At 40.2% G+C, this 20,034-nt stretch overlaps 1 protein-coding gene across 5 annotated transcripts in view; it reads right to left on the bottom strand.

Moving 5' to 3' along the window:
• Window positions 1-20,034, bottom strand: part of JAK2 (Janus kinase 2) — a 168,274-nt gene that overhangs the window by 93,910 nt on the left and 54,330 nt on the right. For all 5 annotated transcript variants that reach the window (XM_024126771.3, XM_024126773.3, XM_055087198.1 and 2 more), the window contains one exon: window positions 15,908-16,159. In XM_024126771.3, the coding sequence (XP_023982539.1) occupies window positions 15,908-16,133 (226 nt within the window). In that variant the 5' untranslated portion in view covers window positions 16,134-16,159. The remainder of the gene's footprint in view (window positions 1-15,907; window positions 16,160-20,034) is intronic.

The raw sequence follows: 20,034 nt of genomic DNA, 5'->3' as shown, positions 1-20,034 counted from the left end.
ACAGCCTCTTCAATAAGTGGTGCTGGGAAAACTGGACAGCTACATGTAAAAGAATGAAATTAGAACACTCCCTAACACCATACACAAAAATAAATTCAAAATGAATTAAAGACCTAAATGTAAGGCAGGACACTTTAAAACTCTTAGGCGAAGACCAGCTCATGCAGCTCAATATCAAAAAAAACAAAGAACCCAATCCAAAAATGGGCAGAAGATCTAAACAGACATTTCACCAAAGAAGATACACAAACTGCCAACAAACACATGAAAGGATGCTCAACATCACTAACTACCAGAGAAATGCAAATCATAACTACAGTGAGGTATCACCTCACACCAGTCAGAATGGCCATCATCAAAAAATCTACAAACAATAAATGCTGGAGAGGGTGTGGAGAAAAGGGAACCCTCTTGCACTGTTGGTGGGAATGTAAATTGATACAGCCACTATGGAGAACAGTATGGAGGTTCCTTAAAAATCTAAAAACAGAACTACGATATGACCCAGCAATCCCACTACTGGGCATATACCCTGAGAGAAGCATAATTTGAAAACCATCATGTACCATAATGTTCATTGAAGCTCTATTTACAATAGCCAGGACATCGAAGCAACCTAAGTGTCCATCAACAGGTGAATGCATAAAGATGTGGTACATATATACAATGGAATATTACTCAGCCATAAAAAGAAATGAAATTGAGTTATTTGTAGTGAGGTGGATGGACCTAGGGTCTGTAATACAGAGTGAAGTATGTCAGAAAGAGAAAAACAAATACCGTATGCTAACACATATATATGAAATCTTAAAAAAACAAACAAACAAAAAAACGGTTCTGATCAAGCTAGGGGCAGGACAGGAATAAAGAAACATGCAGTTGTAGAGAATGGACTTGAGGACATGGGGAGGGGGAAGGGCAAGCTGGGATGAAGTGAGAGAGTAGCACTGACATATATACACTACAAAACGTAAAACAGATAGCCAGTAGGAAGCAGCTGCATAGCACAGGGAGATCAGCTTGGTGCTGTGTGACCACCTAGAGGGGTGAAATAGGGAGGGTGGGAGGGAGATGCAAGAGGGAGGGGATATGGGGATATATGTATACATATAGCTGATTCACTTTGTCATACAGCAAAAACTAACACAACATTGTAAAGCAATTATACTCCAATAAAGATGTTAAAAAAAAAAGAAAAAAAGAATGAAGATATCAAATCAGTAACTTCATTATACATAGTAAGGAACTATAAAAAGAGTAGACTAAATCCAAAGCCAATAGCAATAAAGAAAATATAAAGACTAGAGTAGCAATAAGGGAAAGACTGAATAGAAGAATAGAGAAAAATCAATGAAACGAAATGTGGGTTCTACAAAAAGATTAAGAAAAGTAACAAAACTTTAGCTAGAATGAACAAGAAAAAAAAATAGAAAAGATTCAAATTACCAATTCAGAAATGTTAGTGGGAACAGTACACTATTGGAATTAAAGAAATTAAAGGGATTATAAGAAAATACTATAAAAAATTATCTACCAAAAATCAGATAACCTAGGTGAAACAGAAAAATTCCTAGAAACTTAATCATCAAAACTGACTCTAAAAGAAATAAAAATAAAGAAATTGAATCTGCAATCAAAAACTTCTGAACAAAGAAAAGCTCAGGACCAGATAATTTCCCTGCTTGCTGAATTCTACCAATCTTTTAAAGAAGAAATGACACGGGCTTCCCTGGTGGTGCAGTGGTTGAGAGTCCGCCTGCCAATGCAGAGGACATGGGTTCGTGCCCCGGTCTGGGAAGATCCCACATGCCGCCGAGCGGCTAGGCCCATGAGCCATGGCCGCTGAGCCTTGCATCCGGAGTCTGTGTTCCGCAATGGGCCATGGCCACTGAGCCTGCGCTTCCGGAGCCTGTGCTCCGCAACGGGAGAGGCCACAACAGTGAGAGGCCTGTGTACCGCAAAAAAAAAAAAAAAAAGAAAAAGTGACAGCAATCTTTCTTGAAATCTTCAAGAAAATGAAGAGGGAATGCTTCTAAACTGATTCAATCAGGGCAGCATCACCCTGACACAAAGCCAAGCAAAGACCCTGTAAGAAAACTACCGACCAATATACTTGATGAATACAGATGCAAATATCCTCAACAAAATAGTAGCAAACCATATCCAACAAAATACTAAGAGGATTATACACCATTACCAGATAGGATGTATCCCAGGAATACAGGGTGGTTCAACATATGAAAATTATTATCTCAATTTATACATAAAAAGTACCTGACAAAAACCAATACCCTTTATGACTTTAAATACTTAAACTAGGAATAGAAGAGAACTTCCTCAATCTGATAAAGGGCACTTAAGAAGAACCTACAAGTAACTTCATAATGAGTGGTGAAAGACTAAAAACCTATCCCTAAGAAAAGCAACAAGGATACCCATACTGACCACGTTTTTTCCACATTGTAATGGAAGTTATATCCAGAGCAGTTAGGCAAGAAAAAGAAATAAAAGACATCCAAATGGGGAAGGAAGAATTAAAACTGTGCCTATCTGCACATGACATGATCTTTATAAAGAAAATAGTAAACAACCCCCCTCAAAAACAACAACAAGGGCTTATAAATGAATTCAGCAAAGTTGTAGGATACAAGACCAACATGCAAAAATCAGTTGTACTTCTATACACTAGCAATGAACAATCCAAAAAGGATAACAAAAAAGTTCCATTCACAACAACATCCAAGTGAATAAAATACCTATGAATAAACTTAAGAGGTAAAAGACTTATACACTTTTAGCACTTATAAAACACTGCTGAAAAAATTGAAGAACACCTAAAAAGGCAAAAAGACATGTAACATTCACTGACTGGAAGACTTTAAGATGGCAATATTCTCCAAATTAACCTATATATTCAGTGCAATCCCTACTGTAATCTCAGCTGTCTTTACGGCAGTAATTGACCAGTTAATCATAAAATTCATATAAAAATTGAAGGGACTAGAAGAGCCAAACAATCTTTAAAAAGAACAAGAAAGTTGGAAAACTAACACATCCTGATTTCAAAACTTACTACAAAGCTACAATGATCTAAACAGTGTGGTACTGGCAGTAGGAGAGAAATACAGCCCAATGGAATAGAATTGAAAATCCAGAGATAAGCCCATTTGTTTATGGACCAATGACATTTTGCCAAGTGATCTGAGACTACTGAGCGGGGAAATCAAAGTCTCTTCATCAAAGAGTGCTGTGATCTACATGTAAACATTCATTTGTTACTAGCGTCTTACACTTCACACAATTTTTGTAAGGTTCATTCATGTTGTACCATGTATTTGATATTATTCAGCCATAGAAGAATGATGTACTAATATATGGTACAACATGGATGAACTTTATAAACACTATACAAAATGGAAGAAGTCAGTAATAAATGGATATTCACATGCAAAAGAATAACACTGAATCCCTACCTCAGACCATCTGCAAAAATCAACTCAAAATGAATCAAAGCAAAAACTGTAAAACTCCTAGAAAAGAAAATGTAAGGGGAATTTGTCATGACCTTCGATTTGGTAAATGGATTCTTAGATATGACACAAAAACACAAGCAACAACAACTAAAGTTGATAAACTGGGCCTCATTAAAATTAAAAATATTTGCTTCAAAGGACACCATCCAGATCCAGATAATTAATGAAAAGACAAAATACAAAATGGGAGAAAATATATCCAAATCATATGCTTGATAAGGGATCTCTATCTAGATACTATAACTACTAAAAACGTAATAACAAAAAAGCAAAAAAGCCATTTAAAAAGTGGGCAAATGATTTGAATAAATATTTCTCCACAGAAAATATGCAGTGGTCAATAAGCAATGCAAAGAAGTTCAAAATCATTAGTGATCAGAGAAAAATACAAAAAGTATGATATATTACTTCATACACACTAGGATGGATATAATTTTTTAAAGTCAGATAATTGTAACTGTTATTAAGGATGTGCCAAAATCTGAACCCTAGCACACTACTAGTATAAATGTTAAATGGTGCAGCCACTTTCAAAAAGTCTAGGAGTTCCTCAAGAAGTTAAACATAAGATTACTATTTGACCCAGCAATCCTAGATTTATACACAACAGAAATGAAGTCATACGTCCACAGAAAAACTTGTATACAAATGTTCACAGAAACATTATTCATGATAGCCAAAAGTTGGAAACAGCCCAAATTTCCATCAACTGATCAGTGGTTAAACAAGAGGTATATCAACACAACACAATGTAGTATATCAACACAATATTATTCAGCCATGGAAGAATTAAGTACTGATAAATGATACAACATGAAGGAAACTTATAAACATATGAGTTTAAGAAGCCAGTAACAAAAGGCCAAATATTATATAATCCAAATTTACTGAGACAGAAAGGCAAATTTACTAAGATAGAAAGTAGTTTAGTGGTTGCCTAAGACTGGGGAGAGATGGAGAGTTGCGAAGTGATAAGCACAGGGTTTTCTTGGGGGAGAAGAAAAAGTTCTAAAATTGATTGTGGTGATGGTTGGGCAACTCTGTGAGGACAGTACAAACTACTGAATTGTACATATTTAAAACGTGAAATATATGATTTGCAATGTATGATGTTGAATTATATATCAATAAAGCTTTTGCAAAAATATATGAAATGTATTACTTGAAATGTATGATATTGAGTTACATATCAATACAGTTTTACAAAAAATAAACATGAGATACTACTTCACACCCACTGGTATGATTCAGGGTTAGATGGCTCCATGGGTGTTGGCTTGGCTGAATGAATGCCTGAACCATCTCTTGACTGGTCATACTTTTCAGTATTAAAGATTAGGGCCCTGAAAACTCTACTTCCAAAAATCCCAAAAGGAATTCTAAGATGAAATTAAGAATAAAAGTCATTTGGTCAATTTCCTCACTTTAAAAGAGAGATAAACATAGTACCTTGTTCTGTGTCAGTCTCAGTTTAGCAATAACGTTGCTACTGCCAGAAGTACCTAAAGACCCACCCAGAACTAAGGCAAACCCCACAGACATTTCCCCTTCCAGAATCAATACTGTGGCTGGACTAGCCCTTATGGATCTTACTATGATTACAAGATGTACTTCAGCAACAACCACCAGGGAACTGTGAAAAATAAACAACGTTTATTATTCTCAAGTCCTGGCCACAGAGCAAGGTCACGGGTAGAGAGCTAGTGAATGCAAACCTGGGGTTCTGTCTTTATTGGGGTTGAGAATGAGGTGCCTAGGGTTTCACAGGTTTCTTTTTATTGATGAATTTAAAACATAAAGCAGGAATGGAAGCACAAGAAGCACAAGAAGAGAAAAGCAAGAGGTAAAATGGTCAGTATCTAAGTTATCTAAGTCAGACCTCTTTAAAAAAAGGAACTTCATGGGTGGGGTGGCCTGGCTCTTTATTTAGTCCTATAGCTGGCAATTTGTTTATTTGAAATGGATGTCTTTCAAGTGGCTACCTAGACAATCAAAAGCTTAATACCAGACACACTGCAATCAACAAAGCTAGTTGTTGGATAACTCCAGGAGCAAACAATCCTTCAGGACCCTGACTTTCGGCCTCACTGTGATTTCCAAGAAACAGCTACAGCTGGAATTCCTGGCTACAGTACTAACTAGGAGTGTGGTGAGCAGAAAGCTCTTCTCTGCTGGTAGCCATTCATGCAAGAAGTTTCCTAAAGATGAACCCTCTTCCAAATTAATCTTCCTGGGAAAGTCTCAAGATGGTGGAGAAGGAGGTGAACTCACCCCTTCTTACGAGAACACCAAAATCACAACTAGCTGCAGAACAACCATTGACAAAAAAACGCTAGATCCTACCAAAAAAGATACCCTCCATCCAAAGACAAAGAAGAAGCCACAACAAGGCGATAGGAGGGGCACAATCGTGATAAAAGCAAATCCCATACCCACCAGGTGTGCGAACCAGAAACTGGAAAATAATTATACCACAGAAGTTCTCCCACAGGAGTGAAACTCCTGGGCCCCATGTCAGGCTCCCCAATCTGGGGATCAGGCAACGGGAGGAGGAGCCCCCAGAGAATCTGGCTTTGAAGGCAAGTGGGATTTGACTAGGGGAAACAGAAATTCCACTCTTAAACAGTGCACACAAGGTCTCATGCATACCAGGGGCAGGGAAAAAAGCAGTGACCTCATAAGAGAACAGGCCAGACTTACCTGCTAGTACTGGAGGGTCTCCTGCAGGGGCGAGGGGTGGCTGTGGCTCACTGCGGGGACAGAGACACTGGCAGCAGTAGTTCTGGAGCGTACTCATCGGTGTGAGCCCTTCTGGAGGCTGCCATTTTCTCCCCAAGACCTAGCCCCACCCAACAGCCTGAAGGCTCCAGTGCTGGCATGCCTCAGGCCAAACAATCAACAGGTCAGGAACACAGCTCCACCCATCACCAGACAGGGTTTAAAGTCTTCCTGAGCATGGCCCTGACCACCAGAGGGACAAGACCCAGTTCCACCCACCAATGGGCAGGAACCAGTCCCTCCCACAAGCCTCTTACACACCCTCATCCACTGGAGGGAAGAGAGCAGAAGCAAGAAGAACTACAGTTCTGCAGTCTGTGAAAAAGAAACTGCAATCACAGAAAGTTAGACAAAATGAGATGGCAGAGGAATATGTCCCAGATGAAGGAATAAGGTAAGACCCAAGGAGAACAGCTAAGTGAAGTGGACATAGGCAATCCACCAGAAAAAGAATTCAGAGTAATGATAGTGAAGACAAACCAAGATCTTGGAAAAAGAATGGAAGCACAGATCGAGAAGATACAAGAAATGTTTAACAAAGACCTAGAACTAAAGAACAAACAGATCAACAACACAATAACTGAAATGAAAAATACACCAGAAGGAATCAATAGCAGAATAACTAAGGCAGAAGAATGCATAAGTGAGCTGGAAGACAGAATGGTGGAAATCACTGCCTCACAACAGAATAAAGTAAAAAGGATGAAAGAAATGAGGACAGACTCAGAGACCTCTGGAACAACACTGAACGCACCAACATTCACATTATAGGGGTCCCATAATGAGAAGAGAGAGAGAAAAGACCTGAGACAATATTTGAAGAGTAAGAGCTGAAAACTTCCCTAACGTGGGAAAGTAGACAGCCACCCAAGTCAAGGAAGCATAGAGAGTCCCATACAGGATTAATTCAAGGAGGAACACGCCAAGACACACAGTAATCAAACTGACAAATATTAAAGACAAAGAAAAAATATTAAAAGCAACAAGGGAAAAGTAACAAATAACATACAAGGAAACTCCCATAAGGTTATCAGCTGATTTCTCAGCAGAAACGCTGCAGGTCAGAAGGAAGTGGCACAATATATTTCAAGTGATGAAAGGGAAGAACCTACAACCAAGAATACTCTACCCAGCAAGGATCTCATTCAAATTTGACAGAGAAATCAAAAGCTTTACAGACAAGCAAAAGCTAAGACAATTCAGCACCACCAGAACAGCTCTGCAACAAATGCTAAAGGAACGTCTCAAAGCTGAAAAGAAAAGTCCACAACTAGAAACAAGAAAATTACGAATGGAAAAGCTCACCAGTAAAGGCAAACATACAGTAAAGGTAGGAAATCATCCACAGAGAAATATGATATCAAAACCAGCAGTTGTGAGAAGAGGAGAGCACAACTGCAGGATACTGGAAATGCATTTGAAATTAAAAGATCAGCAACTTTTAACAATTTTGTTTATACACAGACTGCTATATCAAAACCTCATGGTCACTGCAAACTGAAAATCTACAATAGATACATGTAAAAAAAACAGAAAGGAATCCAAACACAACACTAAAGTTAGTCATCAAATCTCAAGAGAACAAAAGAGTAAGGGAAGAAAAAAGACCTACAAAATAAATCCAAAACAATTAACAAAATGGCAATAAGAATATACATATTGATAATTATCTTAAACGTAAACAGATTAAATGCTCCAATCAAAACACACAGACTGGCTGAATGGATACAAAAACTAGACTCATATATATGCTGTCTACAAGAGGTCCACTTCAGATCTAGGAACACATACAGACTGAAAGTGAGGGTATGGAAAAAGGTATTCCATGCACATGGAAATCAAAAGAAAGCTGGAGTAGCAATACTCATATCAAACAAAATAGACATTAAAATAAAGACTGTTACAAGAGACAGAGAAGGACACTACATAATGATCAAGGGGTCAATCCAAGAAGAGGATATAACAATTGTAAATATATATGTACCTACCACAGGAGCACCTCAGTAAAGGAGGCAAGTACTAACAGCCATAAAGGGAGAAATTGACAGTAACAAAATAATAGTGGGGGACTTGAACACTCCACTTTCATCAATGAACAGATCATCCAGACAGAAAATCAATAAGGAAACACATGCCTTAAATGACACATCAGACCAGATGTATTTAATTTTTATAGAGCATTCCATCCAAAAGCTGAAGAATACACATTCTTCTCAAGTGCACATGGAACATTCTCCAGGAGTGAACACATGCTGTGCCACAAAGCCAGCCTCAGTAAATTTAAGAACACTGAAATCATATCAAGCATCTTTTCTGACCACAATGCTATGGGATTAGAAACTAACTACAAGACAAAAAAACTGTAAAAAACGGAAACACGTGGAGGCTAAACAATATGCTACTAAACAACCAACAGATCACTGAAGAAATCAAAGAGGAAATCAAAAAATACCTACAGACAAATGGAAACAAAAGCACGACAATCCAAAACCTATGGGACGCAGCAAAAGCAGTTCTAAGAGGGAAGTTTACAGCAATACAATCTTACCTTAGGAAACAAGAGAAAAATCTCAAATGAAAAACCTAACCTTACACCTAAAGCAACTACAGAAAGAAGAACAAACAAAACCCAAAGTTAGTAGAATGAAAGAAATCATAAAGATCAGAGCAGAAAGAAATGAAATAGAAACTAAGAAAAAAGAAAAGAACAATGAAACTAAAGGTTGGTTCTTTGAAAAGATAAATAAAATTGATAAACCTTTAGCCGGACTCATCAAGAAAAAGGGGAGAGGGCTTAAACCAATAAAATTAAAAATGAAAAAGGAGAAGTTACAATGGACATCACAGAAATACAAAGGATCATAAGAGACTGCTACAAGCACTATATGCCAATAAAATGGACAACCTGGAAGAAGTGGACAAATTCTTAAAAAGGTACAATTTCCCAAAACTAAACCAGGAAGAAATAGAAAATATGAACAGATGGATCAGAAGTACTGAAATTGAAAATGTGATTTAAAAACTCCCAACTAATAAAGTCCAGGACCAGATGGCTTCACAAGCGTATTCTATCAAACATCTAGAGAAGAGTTAATACTTATCCTTCTGCAACTATTCCAAAAAACTGCAGAGGAAGGAACACTCCCACACTCATTCTATGAGGCCACCATTACCATGATACCAAAACCAGACAAAGATACCACAAAAAAAGAAAATTACAGGCCAATATTACTGATAAACAGGGACGCAAAAAGCCTCAACAAAATACTACCTATTCGAATCCGACAACACATTAAAAAGATCATACACCATGATCAAAGTGGGATTTATCCCAGGAATGCAGGAATTTTTCAATGTCCGCAAATCAATCAGTGTGAATCACCACATCAAAGAACTGAAGAATAAAAACTATATAATAATCCCAATAGATACAGAAAAAGCTTTTGACAAAATTCAATACCCATTTATGATAAAAACTCTCCGGAAAGTGGGCATGTACTCTAAAAACTATTTAGATGCTGATGAAAGAAATTGAAGATGATACAAGCAGATGGAAAGATGTAACAAGTTCTTGGACTGGAACGATCAATATTATCAAAATGACTATACTACCCAAGGCAATCTACAGATTCAATGCAATCCGTATCAAATTACCAATGGCATTTGTCACAGAACTACAACAAAAAATTTCACAATTTGTATGGAAACACAAAAGACACCCAATAGCCAAAGCAATCTTGAGAAAGAAAAATGGAGCTCAAGGAATCAGGCTCCTGGACTTCAGACTCTACTACAAAGCTACAGTAATCAAGACAGTATGGTACTGGTACAAAAACAGAAATATAGATAAAGGGAGCAGGACAGAAAGCCCAGAGATAAATTCACGCACATATGAAGACCTAAATGTAAGGCCAGACACTATAAAACTCTTCGAGGAAAACATAGGCAGAACACTCTATGACATAAATCACAGCAAGATCCTTTTTGACCCATCTCCTCTAGAAAAGAAAATAAAAACAAAAATAAACAAATGGGACCTAATGAAACTTAAAAGCTTTTGCACAGCAAAGGAAACCATGAACAAAACGAAAAGATATCCCACAGAACGGGAGAAAATATTTACAAACCACGTGACTGACAAAGGATTAGTCTCCAATATTTACAATCACCTCATGCGTATCAAAAAAGCAAACAACCCAATCAAAATATGGGCAGAAAACCTGAATAGACATTTCTCCAAAGAAGACATATAGATGGCCAAGAGGCACATGAAAAGGTGCTCAACATTGCTAATTATTAGAGAAATACAAATCAAATCTATGAGATATCACCTCACACCAGTCAGAATGGCCATAATGAAAAAAATCTATAAATGATAAATGCTGGAGAGGGTGTGGAGAAAAGGGAACTCTTTTGCACTGTGGTGCAAACAACAGTGGGAATGTAAATTGGTACAGCCACTATGGAGAACATTTTGAAGGCTCCTTAAAAATCTAAAAATAGAGCTACCATATGAGCCAGCAATCCCACTCCTGGGCATACATCCGGAGAAAAACATGGTTTGAAAGGATACATGCACCTCAATGTTCATTGCAGCACTATTTACAATAGCTAATACATGGAAGCAACTTAAATGTCCATTGACAGAGGAATGTATAAAGAAGATGTGGTACATATATACAGTGGAATATCACTCAGCCATAAAAAAGAATGAAATAATGCCATTTGTGGCAACATGGAAGACCTGGAGATTATCATACTAAGTGAAGTAAGTCAGACAGAGAAAGCCAAGTATCATATGATATCATTTATATGTAGATCTAAAAAAAATGACACAAATGAACTTATTTACAAAACAGAAACAGACTCACAGACTTAGAGAATTTATGGTTACCAGGGGGAAAGGATGGGGGAGACGGATAGATTGGGAGCTTGGGATTGACATGTACACACTGCTATAAAATATATAACCGGGCTTCCCTGGTGGTGCAGTGATTAAGAATCCACCTGCCAATGCAAGGGACACGGGTTTGAGCCCTGGTCTGGGAAGATCCCACATGCCACAGAGCAACTAAGCCTGTGCACCACAACTACTGAGCCTGTGCTCTAGAGCCCACAAGCCACAACTACGGAAGCCCACGAGCCACAACTACGGAAGCCCACAAGCCTAGAGCCCATGCTCCACAACAAGAGAAGCCACTGCAATGAGAAGCCCGCACACCTTGACGAAGAGTAGCCCCTGCTCGCCGCAACTACAGAAAGCCCGCACGCAGCAACAAAGACCCAACACAGACAAAAATAAAAATAAATAAATGTTTTAAAATAAATAAAATAAAATAGATAACCAACAAGGACCTACTGTATAGCACAGGTAACTATGCTCAATATTCTGAAATAACCTAAATGGGAAAAGAATGTGAAAAAGAATAGATACATGTATATGTATAACTGAATCACTTTGCTGTACACCTGAAACTAACACAACATTGTTAATCAACTATGTTCCAATATAAAGTAAAAAAAATTTTTTTAAAGCTAATTGTCAGGTGCTTACACTAGAACATCTACACACCCTAGTGCTGTTGTAAGAATTGAGTAACACACATAAAGCATTTAACACAGTGTCAATAAATTTTAGCTAGCTGAAAGAGGTGAATGGGATACAGCTATAACATTAACTCCATATTCTACTCTTTGGGGACTGAGAAAAGAATAAAGGTCATTTAAAAGGAATACATTTCCCCTAAACATTTTTTACAATTAGAGGTTACTACAGATCAAGATTCTTCATTAAATACAAATATCTCAATATTAAAACTATTTGTCATTTATAACTTATTGCAAATTATTTTATCATCAAAACCATACTTAACAAAGGGTCATCAACATAAGTTCTGATTGCAGCTAGATACAATAAAGGGCATTTGGGGATGGGAATGGAAAGGAATATGAGGATACTAGATACATAATTCAATCAAGGAAGAGTAACTGGCACAGGGCTCAGAGAGAGGTGGGAGGATTCCAAAGGATAACTCTACATAGCTATTTTGTCTAAACCTTGCTGTCTCTATGCTAGGGAAAACTATCTCATATCATATATTTGAAATATAACTTGTCAAGGCTGTAGATATGATATCAGAATAATTGTCTTTTCAGTTTAGATTCTCTGAATCAAGCAGAATAACATCTGGACATGAATGACTGAGAGAATATAAGAAGAGCCTGGATTTTAAGCCTGACTCAATGACACCTTTGGGTATCCTCACTGGGGAAGGAGAAAATTTATTCTCAATACTGAAGAAAGAAATTATTTGTGGCCAAGAGGCAAAAGTGTAGCAGACTACAATACTGCTCACAAATACTCACTCTTCTCTTCCCAGTCCCTGAGAGGACCACCCCATCTGACTAACACTGGCTTGGCCGTATGACTTGGTTTGGCCAATGGAATCTGAGCAGAAGTGAGAGTGTGTTAGTTCCAAGCAGAGGCAGTAGGGAGGTATTTCGTTTCCAGCAGCCCTCATGTTTTTTTGCCTTTTACCAGGAGAACATTATGTCTCATATGGGGGTACTCCTTCAGCCTGGCATCCAAACTGAGAACATACATGGAACAAACACCTACTGGCTACCTCAGTTTACCATGTATGTTATGAGCCACAGCCATCTATATGTGGTGTTACAACTTCTCATGTGATCTCAGATACTTTCCTTCTACAGCCTCACACTAACTCACAAGATGCAACCTTTCCAGCGCCCACTTTCACAAGCAAGCTTCAAGACTTTTTTAAGGTAAAGTGCCAAATATATTGCAGATTTAATATATTTTGTTACCATTTAACATGTGCTGTTTTTATTGTTTTTTTAAATTTCACGAAGTTTAGAATGTTATGCCACTAATCTCATTTTTCCTCTAAGCCCTATGGTTTTTATTGCACAATTCTGCAGAGCATAGTGCATTTTAGGAACACCTATTTACACTATAACATAACTGATTGTATCTTGAAAAAAGAGACACGAATATCCATAATCCAAAGAGACAAGTTCTATAACTGAGCCACATATGGGTAGAAAAGCAACTGAGATACGGTGATACTTAACCTTATGACCTGATCACCCCACCGCCAAATACAATCACACTGGGGGATTAGGTTTCAACATATGAATTTGAGGGAGAAGAGGTACATTCAATCTATAGCAATCTGTTCTTGGACCCCCAAAATAATATCCTTCTCACATTCAAAATATGTTCATTCTATTCCCAACAGCCCCAAAAGTGTTAACTCATTCCAACATCAACTCAAAGTCTGAGTTCAAAGTCTCATCTAAATATCATCTAAAGCAGATTTGGATGAGACTCAAGGTACAATTCATCCTGAGGTTCTCCAGCTGTAAACCTGTGAAATTAAACAAGTTATGTGCTTCCAAAATACAATGGCAGAACAGGCACAGGACAGATATTTAGAAGAAAGGTGTGACAAGTCTCAAGCAAGTCTAAAACCCAACAGGGAAAATTCCATTGGACCTTAAGGTCCATGAATAATCCTCTAACTTGATACTCTGCCCTCCAGGCCCACTGAAGCAGAGGTCCTACCTACAGGACACACTTGGGCGGCATTCCTGCCCCTTCAGCTTTGCTGGGCAGAGGGTGGGCACCTAAGGCTCCTGGCAGCCCTGCCTTAGTGGATTTGGGTGGCTCCTGTTCTTTGAAATCTAGGTGGAGTCAGACATGCCCCCTGGGCCTGTGCATTCTCCACTAGTGGAGATGGCTTATTCCACCAGTTTGTTGCCTGCACCCTGCTGAGAGGCAGCTGCTGCACCAGGGGCTGCCAGAACCACACCTGGGGCAGCCAAGGAGCTCAGCACCAGCAGTGCACCAGCAGAGCCCTCAAGGTGAGGTAGCACCAAGCAGCAAGCTCAAGGTCTCCAAACACTGGCATCTCCTCCTTTGAAATCATTCTGCCTCCAGGCCCTGTGCTAAGACAGTAGCCCCGGTGATTTCTGAACTGTCTTCAGGGTCATTCTTTCATTGTTTTAGGCAGCAGCATCTGGTTCCTGTTGAGATGGCTTATCCACACTAATCTTAACAAATGGTTGCTTGGACACACCCTTAGTGTTCTCTTCTGAACAGGCTTTCTCATCTTTTGGATAGGTGGGGAATTTTCCAAATTTTTAAGTCCTGCTTCCTTTTTGCTTAACGTTTATAATAACGCCTTTAAGTTATTTCTAATTATACTATGTTGACCTAAAACAAATAGGCTGCCAGGTATTTTTCCAGAAAAGATGGATTTATTTGGGATCAGCAGAGAACTGCAATCTGTGGTCTGCAATCATGGTGAGCCACATGGAAGCTCCCCCAAGGCAAGGGAAGGAGAACACCCTCCTAGAGGGGAGGGCTACAGGAAACAAGGAGCCCAAGGTTTTTCATTGTTTGAGTCCTTGCCAGGAAAGAAGAGGTGTCTTTCTTCTTCATCTTGGGCTCTGGTATCCTTGCAGGGCATGAGAACTCCCCCTTCTGGTCTCCTGATTCTACTTTATTGAGGTTTCTGTTTATTAACTTTTTACAACTATAAGCAGTTAGGAGGGCTCAAGCCACACCTTCAAACCTTTGCTTAGAAATTACTTCAAGTAAATATCCAATTTCATTGCTCACAAGTTCTACATTCTACAAAGCACTAAAACATGAACATAACTCAGCCAAGTTCTTTGACACTTTACAACAAGGATCACTTTTCTTTCAGTTTCCAATAACAAAGTCCTCATTTCCACCCGAGATCTTATCAGAATGGTCTTTACAGTAAACAATTCTACCAATATTCTGTGCAGGATTACAAAGGTGTTCTCTAAGACTGAGGTTCTTCTGTACACCTCTCCTCCTTTGCTTTTGAGTCCACACCTGAATCTCCTCTTCACAACAATGTAGGCTTTTTCTAGCATGCACCTCAAAACTCTTCCATTACCCATTAGCCAGTTCCAAAGCCACTTCAACATTTTTAGGAATTTATTACAGCACCCCTCCACTTCTCAGTACCAATTTTTGTTTTAGTTCATTCAGGATACTATAACAAAAATACCACAGACAAGGTGGCTTATAAAAAAAATAGAAATGTATTTCTCACATTTCTGGAGGTTTGGAAGTACAAAATCAAGGAGCTGGCATATGTAGTGTCTAATGAGGACCCAATTCCTGGTTCATAGATGGTTCATCTTCTTATTCATCTTCTTGCTATGTCCACACATGGCAGAAGGAGCAAAGAAACTCTCAGTGGTCTCTTTAACAAAGGTACCAGTCCCACTGATGAAGAATCCACCCTCATAACTGATTCATCTCTCGAAAGCCCCACTTCCAAACTCATCACATTAGAGGAGTAGGTTTCAACACGAATTTTGGGGAACACAAACATTCAGTCTATACCACTCGCTCAACACAGAATTTACCTTAAATTCTACTTTAGTGATATTCTCATTTTATACGCATATGAAAACACTTGTCAATCACAGAAGCATAAAAAATATATTATACATGTACATTGTGTTAAGAGTAGCATAATTAAAGCACGGATATATTAATAAGAAGAAAAACACTGCTTTTTAACACTTACCACAAGCTTTAGAAGCAGCAACACAAATCTCTTCTGCAACATACTCCCCAGTTGGAAACTTCAGATAATCCCCCTCGGCTTTTCCAAGGGAATGATAAAGATAGACCTGTAGAACTGGATCTATCTGCTTCACAGAATTAGCATTTCCAGGAATATCACCGTTCTGATGTACAGGAGATGAGGATGTTCCTTCCATTTCTGTCATTGTAAGGCATGCCATTCCCATGCAGAGTCTTTTTTCAGAACATTTGCCTGTAAGAGAAACCAAAGTTACAAATGAAAGTGACATTCATAAGTTATCCTTCATATATAAAGAAGTCTTCACTGACAGCAATGACTGTGTCAAATCCATTAACTGAATAACTATCATGTACAGTCATTTCTCAGATACTGAGGGTTTTGTTCCAGACCAGTGCAATAAAGTCACACAAATTTATTGGTCTCCCAGTACCTATAAAAATTATATTTACACTGTACTGTAGTATACTATGAAATAGCATTATGTCTAAAAAAAACTGTACATACCTTAATTAAAAAATACTTTATTGCTAACCATCATCTGAGCCATCAGCGATTTGTAATCTTTTCACAATAGTATTATCAAAGATCACTGATCATAGATCACCATAAGAAATATAATAATAATGAAGAAGTTTCAAATATTGCAAGAAGTATCAAAATGTGACAAAGAGACATGAAGTGAGCAAATGTTTTTGGGAAATTGGCACTGATAGACTTGCTTAACACAGGGGTGCCACAAATCTTCAATTGTAAAAAAACAGTATCGGGGAAGCACAATAAAATGAGGTATGGCTATGCTACTATATACAAAGCACAGTGAGAGATATCAAAATTATAAACTTCCTGTGGACAATGACAATAAAACTGAAGCTTATACACTAACTGAGGAACCACAATATAAATATATAACAGTAACAGAACAAACAAAATCAGTTACAGACAACAAAAGAAGAGATTCCACAAAGCGACATGATTTCTCAACAGATTACTCTGACAATTGCTCATTGGAATCTGGAAGGGAAAAATAACATTTCAAGCTGGGATTAACTGATGAGCTTTATTAGAGGAGGTCATATTTAAAACTGTTCTTGAAGCATGGATTGGATTTTGATGGATGGAAGAGGAAGAATGTTCTGGAGAGTGGAATTGTTCTGAAGAGTAGAAAGATACAAGATATGTTCAATAATTTATTGGTCTGAGTGAAGTATTTGAGAAGTTATACCATTTAGGAAAGGATTAAAAATACAGATGGATAGGGACTTCCCTGGTGGTCCAGTGGTAAAGAATCTGCCTTGCAATGCAGGGGACACTGGTTCAATCCCTGGTCAGGGAACTAAGATCCCACATGCCACGGGGCAACTAAGCCCATGTGCCACAACTACCGAGCTCCCACTCCTCAACATGAGAGCCCGTGTGCTGCAAACTACAGAGCCCATGCACCCTGGAGCCCGTGCGCCACAACTAGAGAGAGAAAACCCACACGCCACAACTAGACAGAAGCCTGCACGCTGCAACAAAGAGCCTGCACGCCACAACAAAGACCTGGATACTTGTAACAAAACTGCAGCTACATACCCAGTATGCATTTCCCCCTTCTTCCTTGATACAAAAGACCAAATGGGGGGGTATACCAGTGTACCCCCCCAAAAAACCTCTACTTCCCCACAGATGGATAGCCATGTGAACCGGTTTAAGCAAATGAGATTTAGGTGAAAGTTGCTGGGTGGTACTTTCAGGACCACTCCTTAAAAAAAGGCTGACGTAGCTGGCATGCCTCACTTGACTTTTTCCCCTTCACCTTCTGTCTGAATCTAAGCATGAATATAGGTAGGGAAGTCACCTTAACACCATGTAACCATGAAGGAAAGGCCAAGAGAATAAACGACCTGGCAACCTTAAGCAGCTGAATCAATGTCAGGAATCCCCTAGCAACCACCAGACACCGTGTTACATATAAGTAAGTGCAATCCTAACTGATACAGTATGAAATAAAGGAAGGTCCAAATGTCAGACCAAAGAATTTAAACTTTATCCCACAGTCAATAATGATTAGAAAGGTGAAGTGATATAGTTAGAAAGCTATTACAATAACCTAGGCAGGGATGGGCAAGACGGCGGAAGAGTAAGACGCGGAGATCACCTTCCTCCTCACAGATTCCAATCGTGACATTCTAGAGCACAGTGAGCACATTTTTAACTTATTACTGCATTACCACCTCGGCTATTCCTTGACAAAATTTACTTCATACAACTGACAGCCTAATTAACCTAATGGAGTTTTTATTTAATGTATGCATACAAAGGCTAAACATCATCGAGGAAAGATGGCGCAAGAGTAAGACGTGGAGATCACCTTCCTCTTCACAGATACATCAGAAATACAGCTACACGTGGAACTTCTCCTATAGAACTACCACCGAACGCTGGCAGAAGACCTCAGACCTCACAAAAGGCAAGAAACCCCACGTACTTGGGTAGGGCAAAAGAAAAAAGAATAAACAGAGACAAAGAATAGGGACGGGACCTGCACCAGTGGGAGGGAGCCGTGAAGGAGGAAGGGTTCCCACACACGAGAAGCCCCTTCGTGGGCGGAGACTGCGGGTGGCGGAGGGGGAGGCTCCGGAGCCTCAGAGGAGAGCGCAGCAGCGGGGTGCGGAGGGCAGAGCGGAGAGATTCCCGCACAGAGGATCGGTGCCGACCGGCACTCAACAGCCCGAGAGGCTTGTCTGCTCGCCCGCCGGGGCGGGCGGGGGCTGGGAGCTGAGCCTCCGGCTTCGGTCGGATCCCAGGGAGGGGTCTGGAGTTGGCAGAGTGAAGACAGCCGGAAGGGGCTAGTGCGCCCCGGCTAGCCGGAGGGAGTCCGGTTGAAGTCTGGAGCTGCCTAAGAGACAAGAGACCTTTTCTTCCCTCTTTGCTTCCTGGTGCGAGAGGAGAGGGGATTAAGCGCACCGCGTAAAGGAGCTCCAGAAACGGGCGCGGAGCTGCCGAAGAGACAGAAGACTTTTTCTAGCCTCTTTGCTTCCTGGGGCGCGAGGAGAGGGGATTAAGGGCACCGCGTAAGGGAGCTCCAGAGACGGGCGCGAGCCGCGGCTGTCGGCACGGACAGCGGAGACGGGTGTGGGACGCTGGGGTTGCTGCTGCCGCCACCAAGAGGCCTGTGTGCAAGCACAGGTCACTCCACACCGCCCCTCCCGGGAGCTCGTGCAACCCGCCACTGCCAGGGTCCCGGGATCCAGGGACAGCTTCCCCGGGAGAATGCGTGGCGCGCCTCGGGCCGGTGCAGCGTCACGCCGGCCTCTGCCACCGCAGGCTCGCCCCACATCCGTACCCCTCCCTCCCCACGGCCTGAGTAAGCCAGAGCCCCCGAATCTACTTTATTTTGTCTTCTCCCTTTCTTTCTTCCTTTCTTCCTTCCTTTCTTCCCTCCTTCCCTCCTTCCTTCCTCCCTTCCTTCCTCCCTTCCTTCCTCCCCTCCTTCCTTCCTTCCTTTCTTGCTTTCTTCCTTCCTTCCTTTCTTCCTTCCTTCCATTCTTCCTTCCTTCCTTCCTTTCTTTCCTTTCCATTTTTTCTCTCTTTTATTCTGAGCCATGTGGATTAAAGGCTCTTGGTACTCCAGCCAGGTGTTAGGGCTGTGTCTCTGAGGTGGGAGAACCAACTTCAGGACACTGGTCCACAAGAGACCTCCCAGTTCCATGTAATATCAAATGGTGAAAATCTCCCAGAGATCTCCATCTCAACACCAAGACCCAGCTTCACTCAACGACCAGCAAGCTACAGTGCTGGACACCCTATGCCCAACAACTAGCAATACAGGACCACAGCCCCAACCATTAGCAGAGAGGCTGCCTAAAATCATAATAAGGCTACAGACACCCCAAAACACACCACCAGACGTGGACCTGCCCACCAGAAAGACAACATCCAGCCTCATCCACCAGAACACAGGCACTAGTCCCCTCAACCAGGAATCCTACTCAACCCACTGAACCAACCTTAACCACTGGGGACAGAAACCAAAAACAAGGGGAACTACGAACCTGCAGCCTGCAAAAAGGAGAACCCAAACACAGTAAGATAAGCAAAATGAAAAGACAGAAAAACACACA

This window comes from Physeter macrocephalus, chromosome 9 (genome assembly GCF_002837175.3).
Source record: "Physeter macrocephalus isolate SW-GA chromosome 9, ASM283717v5, whole genome shotgun sequence".
Lineage (NCBI taxonomy): Eukaryota > Metazoa > Chordata > Mammalia > Artiodactyla > Physeteridae > Physeter > Physeter macrocephalus.
Note: the sequence above shows the minus strand (reverse complement) of the source record. Positions and strands in the feature narration are given on the sequence as shown.